Raw genomic sequence first — 19,139 nt, forward strand, 5'->3', positions numbered from 1 at the left:
TATCGTGGATCCTCTGGGGCGCCTCAACAACCTCTTGATGCTGAAGAGGCAGAGAAGAGCCTCTCCACATTAGAACACCTCAATAAACACCTGCAGAGATCCACAGGGAAGAGAACTCACTGCTGCTCTGACTGTGGGAAGAGATTCACCTCCCCATCAGGCATTAAAATTCATCAGAGAATCCACACAGGAGAGAAATCTTATAGCTGTACTCAATGTGGGAAGAGTTTTGGTCTATCTGGAAATCTGACTGCACACCAGAGAACACACACAGGAGAGAAATCTTATATCTGTGGTCAATGTGGGAAGAGGTTTGCGGCATCTTTCACTCTGACTCTACACCAGAGAACACACACAAGAGAGAAATCTTATAGCTGTGATCAATGTGGGAAGAGTTTTTGTCAATCTGGCCATCTGGTATCACACCAGAGAACACACACAGGAGAGAAACCTTATAGCTGTGATCAATGTGGGAAGAGTTTTTGTCAATCTGGCCATCTGGTATCACACCAGAGAACACACACAGGAGAGAAATCTTATAGCTGTGATCAATGTGGGAAGAGATACTTATATAAAAGTTATCTGATCAAACATCAGAAAATACATGAAGGAATTGTTTCATGATAGCAATGAATTAATGTCACAATGTAGAATGTTTTAACATTGTAGTAGGAATATTTTAATAGTGTCACAATGTAGAAACCTAAACGTTTGTCCCCTATTCTATTGATTTCAACATGATATGGATATCAGCCTTATGGAAAAATACAGGCTCTGAATTGAAAGAGTTACTATTTATGAGATTTAACAAAAAGAGTTGTGTTACACTTACGTTGGTGACCCACTTGAATCAAAATGTATCTGGCTGTTTTCTACAAATTGTCCTCTAACCAGGGATGTACACATTATTCCCAGATTCTGTGTGGTTTTTGAGCTGTTAGTTTTAACAGGACGTGCAACCTCATCTCCCTCCTCTCTGCACAAAAGATATCTCCATGTGTTTTTTGTTTTGTTGTGTTAGTTTCAGGAGCAGATTCAACCTGATTTCCCCCAAATGGATATAAGATTTGTGTTTTGCGTTTAGCCAGTGCGTTGCTATGGATCTTTATTTATTTTGACTGCACGTTTTTCCGTATTGGAGATGAGTTTTGTTTGGGCTCGTTCCAAGGGGACGAGAGTTCTAAAAGCTAGTGAGTTTTAGAAAGAGGAGAGTTCTAGAAGCTAGTGAGTTTTAGGAAGACGAGAGTTCTAGAAGCTAGTGAGTTTTAGGAAGACGAGAGTTCTAGAAGCTAGTGAGTTTTAGGAAGACGAGAGTTCTAGAATCTAGTGAGTTTTAGGAAGACGAGAGTTCTAGAAGCTAGTGGGATTTAGGAAGACGAGAGTTCTAGAAGCTAGTGAGTTTTAGGAAGACGAGAGTTCTAGAAGCTAGTGAGTTTTAGGAAGACGAGAGTTCTAGAAGCTAGTGGGATTTAGGATTCTATAGAAAGAAAAAGGAGAAACAAATAATACTATTGTAAATTATTATTTAGAAATACGTTTTTTTAATTGTTTTTAATTGTTGACATCCAGTAGACACCATGTTTATATTGGTGAAGGTGAAGCATTGTAGTTGATTATAATGTGAAATGGAAGTTGTTTTCTGTTGGTGGTGAGCAAACTTTTCCAACAAAAATATAGGATATATTTGTTGTCTTAAGGTGTTACAGGCTTTGGTTTTTCCATTTATGTTTTGAGGTTGGACTTTAGCACGTCTAGCTCGTTAGCACGTCTAGCTCGATAGCACGTCTAGCTCGTTAGCACGTCTCGCTCGTTAGCCCGTCTAGCCCGTTAGCCCGTCTAGCTCGTAGCACGTCTAGCTCGTTAGCCCGTCTAGCTCGTTAGCACGTAGGACGCACTGATTGGTGTCACCTCGTTAGTCAGTATGTGTTACACCTGTGCTGGCTTGTCCATCTCGTTAGTGGGAAGGTGTTTCACCTGAGCTGGTCCAGGTTCTATTTAAGAGTGTCTGGCCCAGTGCTCCAGTTGTCTTGATACATGTGGAGAGTCAACACCTTTAGTTGTTCCACCTTTTTGGTTTACTTCCTGTCTTTAAGTTTGGTGTGGGTTTTTCTTTTGTTTTCCTCTTCTTGGGCAGATTTAGTGGGTCTCATGGTGGGTATCTTTTAGGTCCCAGTTGTTGTTACTAGTCAACTTTCAGTGGACACTGAGAGAGCAAAACTGCAACATTGTTATAATACTTTTATTGCATCAAATGGTTGTTTTGTGCAACAGAATAGAGGGTTCTTAGAACTATTGTGTCTGTGTTCTACTGAGGATGGGCCTCTGGGAGAAAACACTGACAGGAGATTTACAATGTCTTTTGGGTGATAAAACCTAAAGAGACTGCATTCCAGAGCATGAGTTAATGTTTCTGTTCTATATGGTACCAGGGAGAGATGACCTCAGGGCCAGACCCTGGTCTCTCAATGAATCATCTGGGGGTGATTCGTCGACCAGCCATCATTATCGTAGGGCACCCAATCGATTCATTTTGTATGTGTGTTGTATTGATCTGCTCCCTTATTAATAAGTGAATAAAGATTTAGTTTAAGAATAACTCTGACTTGTGTGATAAGTTTCTCTTCTCATTTGATATTAAAGAAATTAACCACCACATTTGGCGATGTGAATCTTGACTTGGTGACCGCTCCTGACGACCTGGGTAAATGGTGCACCAGGGATCCCTATAACTTTGGTCATACCCAGTCAGCACATGACGTCCAAAGACGTCGAATTATGGTCGATATCAGGTCTGTCTGTTGTGGCCGCTATTTCACCCCAAAATAGTCATCCCAAATTGGTTTATATATGTATAACTATGTAAATGTCTCTCGGACCAGGTGACTTTTATCAATATACACTCTAAAAAGTAAAGGTTCCTGGAGTATCCTTTAGGGGTTCTTCAAACTGGAACTGTGGGGGAACCCCTAAAAGTTATTTGAAGAAACCCTTATCATGGTTCCTCAAAGAACCTTTTGGGGTTCATTTTTTAAACTCCCTGTCCACCCTCCCTCCTTATAAGAAATATTTTAATAATAATAATATTGACAATATGGATTTAAATAATGCATTGTTTATTTAGTGCCACCACAAATATGAATTAATATTTACAAAACAATTTACCAAACAAAACACATTACAATATTGCAACATTTCTGCAGACATGTCAGACCATAATATATAATACATTTCTTTGTATAGTGCTTTTCATGACATTTAAAATATATAAAATAATGATGTACAATAAAAACAACATTAAAGATGAATCATAGGTAAACTAACAGTATTGTAGACTTGATGCTAAATACAGATTTTTCAGCTTTAGTGTGTATACCCTGTCGTTCTCCACTAACATCAAGGCGGTGACCCGATCCTGTAGGTTCATGCTCTACAACATTCGCAGAGTACGACTCTGCCTCACACAGGAAGCGGCGCAGGTCCTAATCAGGCACTTGTCATCTCCCGTCTGGATTACTGCAACTCGCTGTTGGCTGGGCTCCCTGCCTGTGCCATTAAACCCCTACAACTCATCCAGAACGCCGCAGCCCGTCTGGTGTTCAACCTTCCCAAGTTCTCTCACGTCACCCCGCTCCTCCGCTCTCTCCACTGGCTTCCAGTTGGCTTCCAGTTGAAGCTCGCATCCGCTACAAGACCATGGTGATTGCCTACGGAGCTGTGAAGGGAACGGCACCTCCATACCTTCAGGCTCTGATCAGGCCCTACACCCAAACAAGGGCACTCCGTTCATCCACCTCTGGCCTGCTGGCCCCCCCTACCTCTGAGGAAGCACAGTTCCCGCTCAGCCCAGTCAAAACTGTTCGCTGCTCTGGCACCCCAATGGTGGAACAAGCTCCCTCACGACGCCAGGACAGCGGAGTCAATCACCACCTTCTGGAGACACCTGAAACCCCACCTCTTTAAGGAATACCTGGGATAGGATAAAGTAATCCTTCTAACCCCCCCCCTTAAAAGATTTAGATGCACTATTGTAAAGTGGTTGTTCCACTGGATATCATAAGGTGAATGCACCAATTTGTAAGTCGCTCTGGATAAGAGCGTCTGCTAAATGACTTAAATGTAAATGTAAATGTATATCATATCCACTTAGTTATGTTAGGAAGTTTTCCATCTTTATGACCGGCCCTGGTAACTTCACCCCAACTTCTCTGATCCCCAGAACACAGTAACTTAACAACATAAGTGTTTTTCTGACATTTTTGGGAAATTGAAGGGAAAATAAAAAATCCAGCCGTAGCAGAGCTCCAAGTCCCATGGGGACGTCCTCGAGGGCCTGGATGTTCTCCCCATCAAAGGCCAGCGGGATTTCACTCTCATGGTGAAATGGATTTCCACCGATGTGCAGTAAAGGAGTGAAGAGCGGTGAAATCTGTGTCAACAAAAGTAAGAAAAGATTAATACACATACAATTAACAAAGAACATAACAAATGTTCAGCTGTAGTTTTATATAAGCATGCACACCTATGTTTATGAAGAAACAGATGATTGGTGCATAGACATACCTTGTCACGGACATAAAGGCCACTCGGGTCCTCATTGAAGAGGTTGGGCAAGAGCAGAATCGCTGCTGTGGTCTCCAGTCCTAGTAAAGTAAAGCAATGATCTTACTACACTTGCTAATTTTATTACCAAATTCATTAGAGAAAGGGAAGGAATAAGAGCAGATACCTCTTCTGTATTGTCCTTCAGGGACTGTCAAAATAGCAGGATGATGTCCTCACCCCTGCCTCGCCTCTCTACCTCTGATAGTCCTTGAATTATCTTTTTGTCTATATCCATTCCATGGACTTGATTCATTTCTGAGAAGATCTCAAAAGATCATTTGCACACATTTGTATGCTAATAGATTTCAGTTTGTATTGACTGCTATGTAGGTTAAATGTACACTTCAAATGCAGCTGTCCTACAACATATCTGTACCTTCTTCTTGATCCCAATTGCATTGTGTCCATGTTCTGTCCTATAAGAATTTCAAAGGAAGAGAAAATGTGTCAAAGAATAGTCTTACAAGCATTAATATATATATATATATATCTATATATATATACTTTGTAATTTGTAAGTCGCTCTGGATAAGATCGTCTGCTAAATTACGTAATTGTAAATGTACTACATCAATATTTAAAGATAAATGTCATCGACATACAATGTAATGTAAAATAGAAGAACATATTGGAGAAAGCACTAGCCAATACAGTACTGCCATACAGTAACAGTACTGCCATACAGCCCTAATATCACATTTCAAGATATCTTTGTACACAAATTGTTCAATATTTTATCAGGCTGACTTGAAAGATTATATGCAACATTTTGCTGCGTGGCAATACTGTGTTTGGATTCTGAAGGGCATTTATACCAAAGAGGTAGTCTAGACACTGTATTAATACCATTATGCATTTGAATCCCATCTACAGCTACCATCAAGATATTAATTTCCCTCCACAAGGGGGCGGACATGTAACGTTTCCAAAATGGGATAGTATTGTACATGTAACGTTTCCCAAATGGGATAGTATTGTACATGTAACGTTTCCAAAATGGGGTAGTATTGGACATGTAACGTTTTCAAAATGGGATAGTATTGTACATGTAACGTTTCCAAAATAGGATAGTATTGTACATGTAACGTTTCCAAAATGGGATAGTATTGTCCATGTAACGTTTCCAAAATGGTATAGTATTGTACATGTAACGTTTCCAAAATGGGATAGTATTGTACATGTAACGTTTCCAAAATGGTATAGTATTGTACATGTAACGTTTCCAAAATGGGATAGTATTGTACATGTAACGTTTCCAAAATGGGATAGTATTGTACATGTAACGTTTCCAAAATGGGATAGTGTTGTACATGTAACGTTTCCAAAATGGGATAGTATTGTACATGTAACGTTTCCAAAATGGGATAGTATTGTCCATGTAACGTTTCCAAAATGGTATAGTATTGTACATGTAACGTTTCAAAAATGGGATAGTATTGTACATGTAATGTTTCCAAAATGGGATAGTATTGTACATGTAACGTTTCCAAAATGGGATAGTATTGTACATGTAATGTTTCCAAAATGGGATATTATTGTACATGTAACATTTCCAAAATGGGATAGTATTGTACATGTAACGTTTCCAAAATGGTATAGTATTGTACATGTAACGTTTCCAAAATGGGATAGTATTATCCATGTAACGTTTCCAAAATGGGATAGTATTGTACATGTAACGTTATGCCCCCTTGTGAGTTAATAGTATTGCATGCTGTAGCAGGCTATATAAAGAGGAAGACCTCCATTGACGATTCAGTTCGTTGTAACATCTCGTCTGGACAGGTCACCGTCCTTAGTTAGTTAGTTAACGAAGCTAACGTTAGTAGAAGCTGCTGCAGCTCCAATACAGTATGAGGTGAGACGGTGAACTGATGTTGAATTACACCTCTGTTGCTAGGCAGAACTTTAGTCACATGAGTTCTTCCTCACTTGACCTGACCTGACCTCAGCCTAAATTCCTCACTCCTCCCCACCTCACGGCTGTCCTGATGACTTGTTCCAGACTGTGGCCCTTCTCCTCCCCACCTCACGGCTGTCCTGTTGACTTGTTCCAGACTGTGGTCCTTCTCCTCCCCACCTCACGGCTGTCCTGTTGACTTGTTCCAGACTGTGGTCCTTCTCCTCCCCACCTCACGGCTGTCCTGTTGACTTGTTCCAGACTGTGGTCCTTCTCCTCCCCACCTCACGGCTGTCCTGTTGACTTGTTCCAGACTGTGGTCCTTCTCCTCCCCACCTCACGGCTGTCCTGTTGACTTGTTCCAGACTGTGGCCCTTCTCCTCCCCACCTCACGGCTGTCCTGTTGACTTGTTCCAGACTGTGGCCCTTCTCCTCCCCACCTCACGGCTGTCCTGTTGACTTGTTCCAGACTGTGGTCCTTCTCCTCCCCACCTCACGGCTGTCCTGTTGACTTGTTCCAGACTGTGGTCCTTCTCCTCCCCACCTCACGGCTGTCCTGTTGACTTGTTCCAGACTGTGGTCCTTCTCCTCCCCACCTCACGGCTGTCATGTTGACTTGTTCCAGACTGTGGCCCTTCTCCTTCCATAGGATCCCTGATGTCTAACAATAACACATTGTGACAGAATGTAAACGTTCTACATTCCCCTCAAACAGTGACATGAATAAGGATATTTCATATTTTCAAGTTCAGAACCCATCACCTGCTATGTAAAAGAGAGAAGAATGCACAATGGTCAATGCTATCTGGAATCCTTGGGACATCCCTATCCTAAACCCTAACCTTAACCCCTACCTTAACCATTTTAAATGTCAACTTCAACGGGCTAGGGACGTCCCAAGGATGTATCTCTACCTGAAAATACATGATCTAAGTGATTGATAGTTGGTATTCAGCAGTCATAAAGCCTTATTTACTTTAATGAACTACTAAAAATAGTGATTTTGTCAGACAGCAGCTCTACACTTTATTGACTGACTGATCCTTCCATCCCTCCTCAGCCTTCCTCTCCTCTGAAGACCCAGTGAGGGTGGAGCTCAGTCAGAGAGCTGTTGAGGGACTGGTTAGGAAGAACACTTCTACAGCCAGAGAGGTGAGAGGTCACACATGGTTTAGATGGTAAATATTTATGTCCCCTTAGCGGTTCATCACGTCAGCAAAAGGGAATATGTTCCATCATCTATGTTTATTTACATTAGTGCAAATTGTCCACTGATATTGGTGTAATTTCTCACCCCTTTTGGCTGTATGAAAGTTAATTTCCCCTCAGACACACATTTGTTCTTTGATATTATGAAGGTCATTTGTGTCAAATGTACCTTTCCCCACTCATTCACCCCATCTCTTTACATTGCTGATGCATAATCAGTGGCCTGACTGTGTCAAAGGCCCATCCTGGTAGATCTGAACCTAATGCAGCTTGGAGTGATCGGATGACAGAAGTCACATTTAGGTGCCAGGTGTAACTGAGGCCATAGATGCTCCATATCCATTACTTTGAGTGTTTTATATAATATGACTAAATGTGTTTCTGTGTTACAGGGGCAGTCAAGAAATGGAACAGCAAGGCCACAGAACATGACAAAAGCAGAGCTGTGGGAGACCACCTCAAGCCCCTGGTAGAGCCGGGGGTGGTGTTCAGCAGGCTGGAAAGGTGGGAATGATCCATTTGTTTGTTTCAGTTCTCAGTAGTTGAATCCTCTGATGTATTGTTGAGTTCAACATTTTTCATTTTCAACAAATGAACTGGGTTGGTTGAAAAGTGATACTAAACATGCATACCATTTGCACTATTTTGACAGTGGAAGATATATTGAATTTATACTAAGATGGACCAATATGTGTTGCTTTTGCACATATTTGTTCATTGGTTTTGCAAGAGTCTGTTGATTGATCGGTCATTGGGTTAATTTGTTTTACAATATGTTCAAATCAAATCAAGCTTTATTTATACAGCACATGTCAGACATGGATGCAACACAATGGCTTCACAGGAAAAAACTATGAACATAATCAGAAATATTTAGTACACATATGAGGATAAAAAACAATAATAACAACTGAAAAACTAATGAGCATTGTAAGGAAATGCCATTGATTAAAATATCAACAATATGATGCAATATCCAACCCAAAATATAACTTGTGTTTTTTAGGAGGGGCTCTGAAAGACACTATGGGGGTGTCCACTGGAAGTTGACTAGTAACAACAACTGGGACCTAAAAGACACCCACCATGAGACCCACTAAATCTGCCCAAGAAGAGACAAACAAAAGAAAAACCCACACCAAACTTAAAGACAGGAAGTAAACCAAAAAGGTGGAGCAACTAAAGGTGTTGACTCTCCACATGTATCAAGACAACTGGAGCACTGGGCCAGACACTCTTAAATAGAACCTGGACCAGCTCAGGTGAAACACCTTCCCACTAACGAGATGGACAAGCCAGCACAGGTGTAACACATACTGACTAACGAGGTGACACCAATCAGTGCGTCCTACGTGCTAACGAGCTAGACGTGCTAACGAGCTTGACGTGCTAACGAGCTTGACGTGCTAACGAGCTTGACGTGCTAACGAGCTTGACGTGCTAACGAGCTAGACGTGCTAACATCCAACCTCAAAACATAAATGGAAAAACCTCAAAACCAAAGCCTGTAACAACTTCCCCTTTAAGACAACAAATATATCCTATAGTTTGCTTACCAACAACAGAAAACAACTTCCATTTCACATTATAATCAACTACAATGCTTCACCTTCACCAATATAAACATGGTGTCTACTGGCTGTCAACAATTAAAAACAAGAAAAAAACACGTATTTCTAAATAATAATATACAATAGTATTATTTGTTTCTCCTTTTTCTTTCTATAGAATCCTAAAACTCACTAGCTTCTAGAACACTCGTCTTCCTAAATCCCACTAGCTTCTAGAACACTCGTCTTCCTAAAACTCACTAGCTTCTAGAACTCTCGTCTTCCTAAAACTCACTAGCTTCTAGAACTCTCGTCTTCCTAAAACTCACTAGCTTCTAGAACTCTCGTCTTCCTAAATCCCACTAGCTTCTAGAACTCTCGTCTTCCTAAAACTCACTGGCTTCTAGAACTCACTTCTTCCTAAAACTCACTAGCTTCTAGAACACTCGTCCCCTTGGAATGAGCCCAAACAAAACTCATCTCCAATACAGAAAAACGTGCAGTCAAAATACATTGTGATCCATGGCAACGCACTGTCTAAACACAAAACTTTTTAACTGCCCACCCTTGAGACAATCAGCAACCAAGTTGTCCTCACCACTGACATGTCTGATTTCAAGAGGAAACTCCTGCAATATCCATAGTAACTTTCCACCTCACTGCAGAGCTTCTCTCTCTTTTCAGGGTTCACTAGATAGGCATGTTGTTGGATCGGGGCCCAGTCCCCAATGTCATGCTCTAGTACATTTGGGTTGGCACATCTGAGAATGAACCCTGATATTTTAAAAGCAGGGCAACAATGTGAATATAATTGTACCAAAAATTGTCAGTTGGTTGCATGAATAAATATCATCAATAAATCGATTACTAAATCTGATCATGAAATGTAAATATGAAATATTTGGTTGCATAGTCATATTTTCAACGTCTTTTCAATGACATGTTGCTAGATGGGATATCCCCAATGTCAAAACACAGTTTTATCGTGTCCAAATCAATAACCAATATGCAGAAACAGTTTGTGATAAATTGAAAACCTAAACATAAAATGTGCTATATACACAAACATCTGCCACAATAATCATATTACTTGTATTTTTTAAACAAGCTCCTTATAAAACTGTACAAGCACCAAAAATGCTGTTGTTTTGACAAGTAGCAATAAATCACTGATATCGATTAGGGGGGAAATCAGGTTGTACGTGATGTTGAAACTAACAACTAAACAAAACACATGGAAATGGGAGATATATTTTACCTCACAGATTAGAGGACAACCTGCAGAAGACAGTCAGCTACATTTTGGAGTGAAACATTTAAATGTAGGGGTCGCTAAACAAAGGAACACAACATTTATGTCATCACTCATCGATATCATGTTGAAATCAATTTTGTGAGAGGAGGGAGATGAGGTTGCACGTCCTGTTAAACTAACAGCTCAAAATCCACATGGAATCTGGGAGTAATGTGTACATCCCTGGTTAGAGGACAATTTGTAGAAAACAGCTAGCTACATTTTGAAGTGTTGCATTTTGATTCCAGTGGGTCACCAACATGGTAAATGTAAAACTATTTTTGTGTTTGTCACTTTTTGTTAAATCACAAAAATAGTAACTCTTCCATTTCAGAGCCTGGATTTTCCCCCTGAGGCTAATATCCATATCATGTTGAAATCAATAGAACAGGGGACAAACATTTAGGGTTCTACATTGTGACATCATTAAAATACTCCTTCTACAATGTTAAAACATTCTACATTGTGACATTATATCATTGATATCATGAAACAACTCCTTCATGTATTTTCTGATGTTTGATCAGATGTCTTTTATCGGAGTATCTCTTGTTACATTGATCACAGCTATAAGGTTTTTCTCCCGTGTGTCTTCTCTGGTGCATCTTCAGTTCTCCAGATTGAACAAAACTCTTCCCACATTCATCACAGCTATAAGATTTCTCCCCTGTGTGTATTCTCTGGTGTGATATCAGGCTGCTTCGATGAGTAAAACTCTTCCCACATTGATCACAGCTAAAAGATTTCTCTCCTGTGCGTGTTCTCTGGTGTAATTTCAGGCTGGTTGAACGAGTAAAACTCTTCCCACATTCATCACAGCTATAAGATTTCTCTCCTGTGTGTGTTCTTTGGTGTACAATAAGATGGCTAGATGTATCAAAACTCTTCCCACATTGAGTACAGCAATAAGCTTTCTCTACTGTGTGGCTTCTCCGATGAATTTTAATGCCTGATGAGGTGAATCTCTTCCCACAGTCAGAGAGGTTAATTATCTTCCCTGTGGGTCTCTGCAGGTGTTTCTTGAGGTGTTCTGATCTGGAGAGACTCTTCTCTGCCTCGTCAGCATCATGAGGTTGTTGAGGCTCCCCAGAGGATCCACGATAGTCACGTCTCTCTCCTGTGTGAATGACAAAGTCATACAGATGGTTAAAGGCCCACAACAGCAGAAATCCACTGTAAAAGGTCATGCCAACAGCGTAGCCATGATGTTGTACAACAATTGACATCTGTAATGAATGTAATGATTACTTGACATTTGTCTTAAAATGAGCAACAATAGTCATATTTTGTCTTGTTTTCACATTAGTAGTAACATCTAAGATTGGAGGCCCTTTTCTATGTTTGCTGGTGAGAAAAGATTTTTGCTCAGGGGAGTAACCTCCATTACCAGGTTGCTAATGAGTTCATTTCACACTACTTTGGATTATAATTGTCAGGCTCGCTTGAATCTCCTGCTTAATATAATGTTTGTGTCGTCATCGCAAATCAACCGCTTTGTACTTAAAAAACACTTCAACCAGTAAAATGCTCTTTGGCTTTTCCATCAGCCTGACAATGAGGGTTTGTACACTGTTTGCCAAATTGGCCCATAACTTCACCTAACAACAACATAGACCTACTGTAGGACCCATAACTTCACCTAACAATAACATAGACCTACTGTAGGACCCATAACTTCACCTAACAATAACATAGACCTACTGTAGGATCCATAACTTCACCTAACAACAACATAGACCTACTGTAGGACCCATAACTTCACCTAACAATAACATAGACCTACTGTAGGACCCATAACTTCACCTAACAATAACATAGACCTACTGTAGGACCCATAACTACACCTAACAACAAATATAGGAAAATAGCTCTGTGTGTTGAACAATAGCCTATCCATCAAGGAACAGTTCTCTACACATTATGAGCTAAGTATCTCCGTTTCCAAACGGACTAACGAGACCCTACAGTAAATCAAGCAGACAATAACACATTATAAACATCAATTTGTTAGGGATGTTGGATCCAACGTGGAGCACGGCATAACTGTCTTTACCAGAGTAATGAATGAAGAAGCACTTTGGTTGTTGTTGCATGTCGTGATGTTTGTAATTTGACTGTCATTCAGAAAAGTATTTCCTGGATCTTCTGATAGTTGATCATGTGACTGTAACTAAACATCTACAGTATTAAGTATTATGTGTAATTATTGAAGAACTGCGTTAATGACAGTATCCATTTGAGTGTTGTCAATAAAGCTAAGATTAAAAAAAAAAATGTATTTCACCTTTATTTAACCAGGTAGGCTAGTTGAGAACAAGTTCTCATTTACAACTGCAACCTGGCCAAGATAAAGCAAAGCAGTGCGACAAAAACAACAGAGTTACACGTTGGATAAACAAACGAACAGTCAATAACACAATAGAAAAATCTATATATAGTGTGTGCAAATGGAGTACGGAGGTAAGGCAATAAATAGGCCATAGTAGTGAAGTAATTACAATTTAACACTGGAGTGATAGATGTTCAAGTAGAAATACTGGTGTGCAAAAGAGCAAAAAAACGTAAATAAAAACATGGGGATGAGGTAGGCAGTTGGATGGGCTATTTACAGATGGGCTATTTACAGATGGGCTGTGTACAGCTGCAGCGATCGGTAAGCTGCTCAGATAGCTGATGCTTAAAGTTAGTGAGGGAGATATATGTCTCCAACTTCAGCGATTTTTGCAATTCGTTGCAGTCATTGGCAGCAGAGAACTGGAAGGAAAGGCGGCCAAAGGAGGTGTTGGCTTTGGGGATGACCAGTGAGATATACCTCCTGGAGCGCGTGCTATGGGTGGGTGTTGCTATGGTGACCAGTGAGCTGAGTGAAGTCGGCCTAGCAAAGACTTATAGATGACCTGGAGCCAGTGGGTTTGGCGACGAATATGTATACCAGGTCGATTAGAAAGGCCTGCTCGCAGAAGTGTTCTAGGGAGCATGTGACAGTGATGAGGGGTGGCCGTTTGACCGCAAACCCATAACGGATGCAGGCGATGAGGCAGTGATCGCTGAGATCCTGATTGAAAACAGCAGAGGTGTATTTGGAGGGCAAGTTGGTCAGGATAATATCTATGAGGGTGCCCATGTTTACAGATTTAGGGGTTGTACCTGGTGGGTTCCTTGATAATTTGTGTGAGATTGAGGGCATCTAGCTTGAATTGTAGGACGGCCGGGGTGTTAACCTCACTAGGGTAGGGGGCACTGTTTTCACCTCCGGATGAAAAGCGTGCCAAAGTAAACTTGGTAGATTTGGATAGAAAACACTCTAAAGTTTCCAAAACAATGTCTGTGAGTATAACAGAACTGATATGACAGGCGAAAACCTGAGAAAAATACATCCAGGAAGTGGGATTTGTTGTTGTTGTAGTTTTCCATTGACTGCCTATACAGATTCCATTGACTTAGGTCTCAAATTGCACTTCCTAGGGCTTCCACTAGATGTCAACAGTCTTTAGAAATAGTTTCAGGCTTGCATCCTGAAAAATGAGAGTGTAAGACCACTCTGAATGAGTGGACCATTCAGTATCTCAGAGATTTTTCATGCGCGAGACCGAGAGCGCACCTTTCTTGTTTACCTTTTATATTGACGACGTTATTGTCCGGTTGAAATGTTATATATTATTTAGGCTAAAAACAACCTGAGGATTGATTATAAACATCGTTTGACATGTTTCTACGAACTTTACTGATACTTTTAGGATTTTTCGTCTGGCTGTTGTGATTGCCTTTGAGCCTGTGGATTACTGAACAAAACGCATGAACAAAACGGAGGTTTTTGGATATAAAGAGAGACTTTATCGAACAAAACAAACATTTATTGAGTAAATGGGAGTCTTGTGAGTTGCAACGATATGAAGATCATCAAAAGTAAGTGATTCATTTTATCGCTATTTCTGACTTGTGTAACTCCTCTACTTGGCTGGTAACTGTTACTAATGATTTGTCTGCTGGGCGCTGTTCTCAGATAATCGCATGGTATGCTTTCACGGTAAAGCCTTTTTGAAATCTGACACCGTGGTTTGATTAACAAAAAGTTAATCTTTAAACCGATGTATAACACTTGTATGTTTTATGAATTCTTATAGTGAGTATTTCTGTTTTTGAATTTGGTGCTCTGCAATTTCACTGGATGTTGGCCATGTGGGACGGTAGCGTCCCACACCCCCTAGAGAGGTTAAGCATATCCCAGTTTAGGTCACCTAACAGAACAAACTCTGAAGATAGATGGGGGCCAATCAATTCACATATGGTGTCCAGGGCACTGCTGGGAGCTGAGGGGGGTCAGTGAGACTAACCTAGTCAGGTTATAGTGATGACTGGCTCCCTCCAGTCAGGTTATAGTGATGACTGGCTCCCTCCCTCTAGTCAGGTTATAGTGATGACTGGCTCCCTCCCTCTAGTCAGGTTATACTGATGACTGGCTCCCTCCAGTCAGGTTATAGTGATGACTGGCTCCCTCCCTCTAGTCAGGTTATAGTGATGACTGGCTCCCTCTAGTCAGGTTATAGTGATGACTGGCTCCCTCCCTCTAGTCAGGTTATAGTGATGACTGGCTCCCTCTAGTCAGGTTATAGTGATGACTGGCTCCCTCCCTCTAGTCAGGTTATAATGATGACTGGCTCCCTCCCTCTAGTCAGGTTATAGTGATGACTGGCTCCCTCCCTCTAGTCAGGTTATAGTGATGACTGGCTCCCTCCCTCTAGTCAGGTTATAGTGATGACTGGCTCCCTCCCTCTAGTCAGGTTATAGTGATGACTGGCTCCCTCCCTCTAGTCAGGTTATAGTGATGACTGGCTCCCTCCCTCTAGTCAGGTTATAGTGATGACTGGCTCCCTCTAGTCAGGTTATAGTGATGACTGGCTCCCTCCCTCTAGTCAGGTTATAGTGATGACTGGCTCCCTCCCTCTAGTCAGGTTATAGTGATGACTGGCTCCCTCCCTCTAGTCAGGTTATAGTGATGACTGGCTCCCTCCCTCTAGTCAGGTTATAGTGATGACTGGCTCCCTCTAGTCAGGTTATAGTGATGACTGGCTCCCTCTAGTCAGGTTATAGTGATGACTGGCTCCCTCTAGTCAGGTTATAGTGATGACTGGCTCCCTCCCTCTAGTCAGGTTATAGTGATGACTGGCTCCCTCTAGTCAGGTTATAGTGATGACTGGCTCCTTCCAGTCAGGTTATGTTGACGACTGGCTCCCTCGTCATTTCTGTGTTTTAATTATTTAATGAAATAGCATGCTTAAAGCATCAGACAAGTTCAGTACATATAGTTGATTTTATTAAAACACATGGGGTGATTGGTAGAAAGAACAGATGACTCTTGGTTGACCAAGATGTATTTTAGTTGGGGACAGCACTAGAACATGATTTTGGGGCTCCCGAGTGGCGCAGCGGACACTGCATCTCAGTGCTTGAGGCATCACTACAGACACCCTGGTTCAAATCCAGGCTGTATCACAACCGGCCGTGATTTGGAGTCCCATAGGGCGGCGCACAACTGGCCCAGCGTCGTCAGTCATTGTAAATAAGAATTTTTTCTTAACTGACTTGCCTAGTTAAATAAAGGTTACGTTGAAATAAATTTAAAAAATTGTGTTTTATGACAAACCATTTTTTACAAATCCGGCAAGGCACCAACTTTGAGAAGGTTTCAAACCAATTCATGAATGTAATTGAATCTAGGTATGTCTTGCCTTTAATGTAATGGCATGAAAAAAAATTGGCTGAATTTTATACAATGACTTATCAACAGCTCTAACAATTTGCCCCCCACAGGAAATCTTCACTGGCAGTTATAGAATATACTATATAGCCTAGAAACCTGGTTAAACTATCATTATGACATCCTGGATGAATTCTAGAATATACTATATAGCCTAGAAACCTGGTTAAACTATCATTATGACATCATGGATGAATTCTAGAATATACTATATAGCCTAGAAACCTGGTTAAACTATCATTATGACATCATGGATGAATTCTAGAATATACTATATATCCTAGAAACCTGGTTAAACTATCATTATGACATCATGGATGAATTCTAGAATATACTATATAGCCTAGAAACCTGGTTAAACTATCATTATGACATCATGGATGGCCAGTCTTTGTATTCATAGTGTAGTGAATTCAGGGGGAGGCCCTGAGCTGAACTCAAACCTGGGTCCAGCGACTGTCATGCCAACACCTTATAACTGTTACGCCAAGATGTCTAAACTTCTTGAAGAGGTTGCTAGGTGTTGGGTTACGGTTTCTACAATAGCTTTCTCTATGAATTTGAGTGGTTACACTTCTTCCCCCATTCCTCAGCTGTTTACCAAACCAAGCCTCTGGGCAGCCATTTTGTTGCCATTTAAAAAACCCACACAACCCATCAATCTGCAGTTCAAACAATAACAAAGCTGTAATTCCACCACTGTTTTGGTAATAAGATGATTATGGGGTTGGAGAAATGTAACTACTTTCAAATTCATAGACAGACCTATGGATGCAAGGACTGACCATCCATGATATCAACATTATAGTTTTAACCATGTTGAGGGTATACAGTGTTGATTTACATTTCTTTACTCTAATGTTTAGAACCAAGCTTATTTGGGGATCTGATGGGGTACAACAGTTGAACTAAGCTCATGAGGCATGTGTTATATTCTTCAAGAATCAATGGCTATAAATAAATAATTTAAAAGTCCAAATATGGATGTAGCTATTGGATATTTCTGCTTTAACACCACACATCAGTTCAACAACTGCAGAGTTTGTGCCTCTGTATTTAAGACAGTACTTACTAGTGTTAATCAGGGAACGGTTTCTCAAAACCATCTTATGGCTAAGTTCACCGTTAGAACCATTGGACGCCTTAAGATGCGTTTGGGAAACCGGGCCCAGATGTCCAGTTTCCTCCTCTATCGATGTAACAGTCATCTCCCCCTCTTCCTCTTCATAAACTGCATCCTCCTCTTCTTTTACTGTAACATCCTCCTCCTCTTTCACTCTGAATGCATATTTTTCTTCTTTCACAGTAACGGCCTCACCCTCTACTTCTTGTTTTACTGTGATGTTCTCTTCATTAGCAGGAGAGTAGCTCAGTGACCGCATGGTCGGGGATGTTAGCTAGCTAGGCTAATGCTAACTTAACCAGCCCGCTAGCTGAATAATAACAACAACACCGTAAATATGAAATTAAATCTGATAACTAACTAGACGACAGAAGTGGGTTTAAAACACAGTGGCTAATATACACTAAAGCGTCTAATGAGCTTTATTGGTTCGGCTATTTTGTCTAGCAAGCTACCGAGGTGGCTGAATAGCTGTTGCTGCTGTTGAAAGAAGCGTTCCGTCCACTAGATTATACGTCACACCAACAGCATCGCCTTAAATTCCCACACCGCCATCTGCTGACTGGAGTGGGTAACGCAGTTGAGTAAAACGTTTATTTTATTTTCTGACAAAAAGTTAAAGGGTAGGAAGCGTTCGTTTTTACTCACCCGTGTAACAACACAGTGTGGTTAAAGACTTAGTAACTTAGTTGTAGTCACAATCTGGTTACCTATAAGTACAAAGAGTTATGTTTTTGCGTTGTTACATATTTCTTAAACTTATTTCCGGATATCTTCTAAACTACCCACAATGCACTATGTGCTACAGAGTTTGAGCTAGCTCGGTATCTAGCTCCAGCTTGTAAACGTCAGCCACACCTCATGCTTTCATATACTGTGTGGTTGTGTTATCTAGTGGGAACGCATTAGCACGGTAGACTCTGCTGCCTTGTTGTCAGTAGGGATGTTACTTTTGATACCGGAGCTACGAGGCCTGCGTCCAAATCGATAAGCAGTAAACTTCAAAGCAGTGTACCGATGCCTGTATCACTTTATCAGCAGCACGTCATCAATGACGTCTGAAGCTTCATTTCATCAAACAACCACCTGATTGGTTTGGTATTGGGCTTGTTCGACACTGCAGGCGACTGCAGACTGACTGATCTACAAATCGCCTGTTGCTGCTGTTGAAAGAAGCGTTCCGTCCACTACATTATACGTCACACTAACATCACCTTAAAGCCCCACATGATGTATTGTTACACCATGTAAGATCAGTATAGACCTAGTCTGTTCATTATATACATCTACATGATGTATAGTTACACCATGTAGGAGCAGTATAGACCTAGTCTGTTCATTATATACATCTACATGATGTATTGTTACACCATGTAGGAGCAGTATAGACCTAGTCTGTTCATTATATACATCTACATGATGTATTGTTACACCATGTAGGAGCAGTATAGACCTAGTCTGTTCATTATATACATCTACATGATGTATTGTTAGTCCATGTAGGAGCAGTATAGACCTAGTCTGTTCATTATATACATCTACATGATGTATTGTTACACCATGTAGCAGCAGTATAGACCTAGTCTGTTCATTATATACATCTACATGATGTATTGTTACACCATGTAGGATCAGTATAGACCTAGTCTGTTCATTATATCCATCTACATGATGTATTGTTACACCATGTAGGAGCAGTATAG

General features: G+C 40.8%; 1 protein-coding gene across 1 annotated transcript in view; it reads left to right on the plus strand.

Moving 5' to 3' along the window:
• Positions 1-366: 366 nt before the first annotated feature.
• Positions 367-19,139, plus strand: part of LOC123741870 (zinc finger protein 239-like) — a gene marked incomplete at its 5' end in the record, with an annotated part of 34,271 nt that continues 15,498 nt past the window's right edge. The window contains one exon of the mRNA XM_045716099.1: positions 367-503. Coding sequence (XP_045572055.1) covers positions 367-503 — 137 coding nt within the window. The remainder of the gene's footprint in view (positions 504-19,139) is intronic.

The sequence above is a fragment of the Salmo salar genome, chromosome ssa03 (assembly GCF_905237065.1).
Source record: "Salmo salar chromosome ssa03, Ssal_v3.1, whole genome shotgun sequence".
In the NCBI taxonomy this organism is placed as follows: Eukaryota; Metazoa; Chordata; class Actinopteri; order Salmoniformes; family Salmonidae; genus Salmo; species Salmo salar.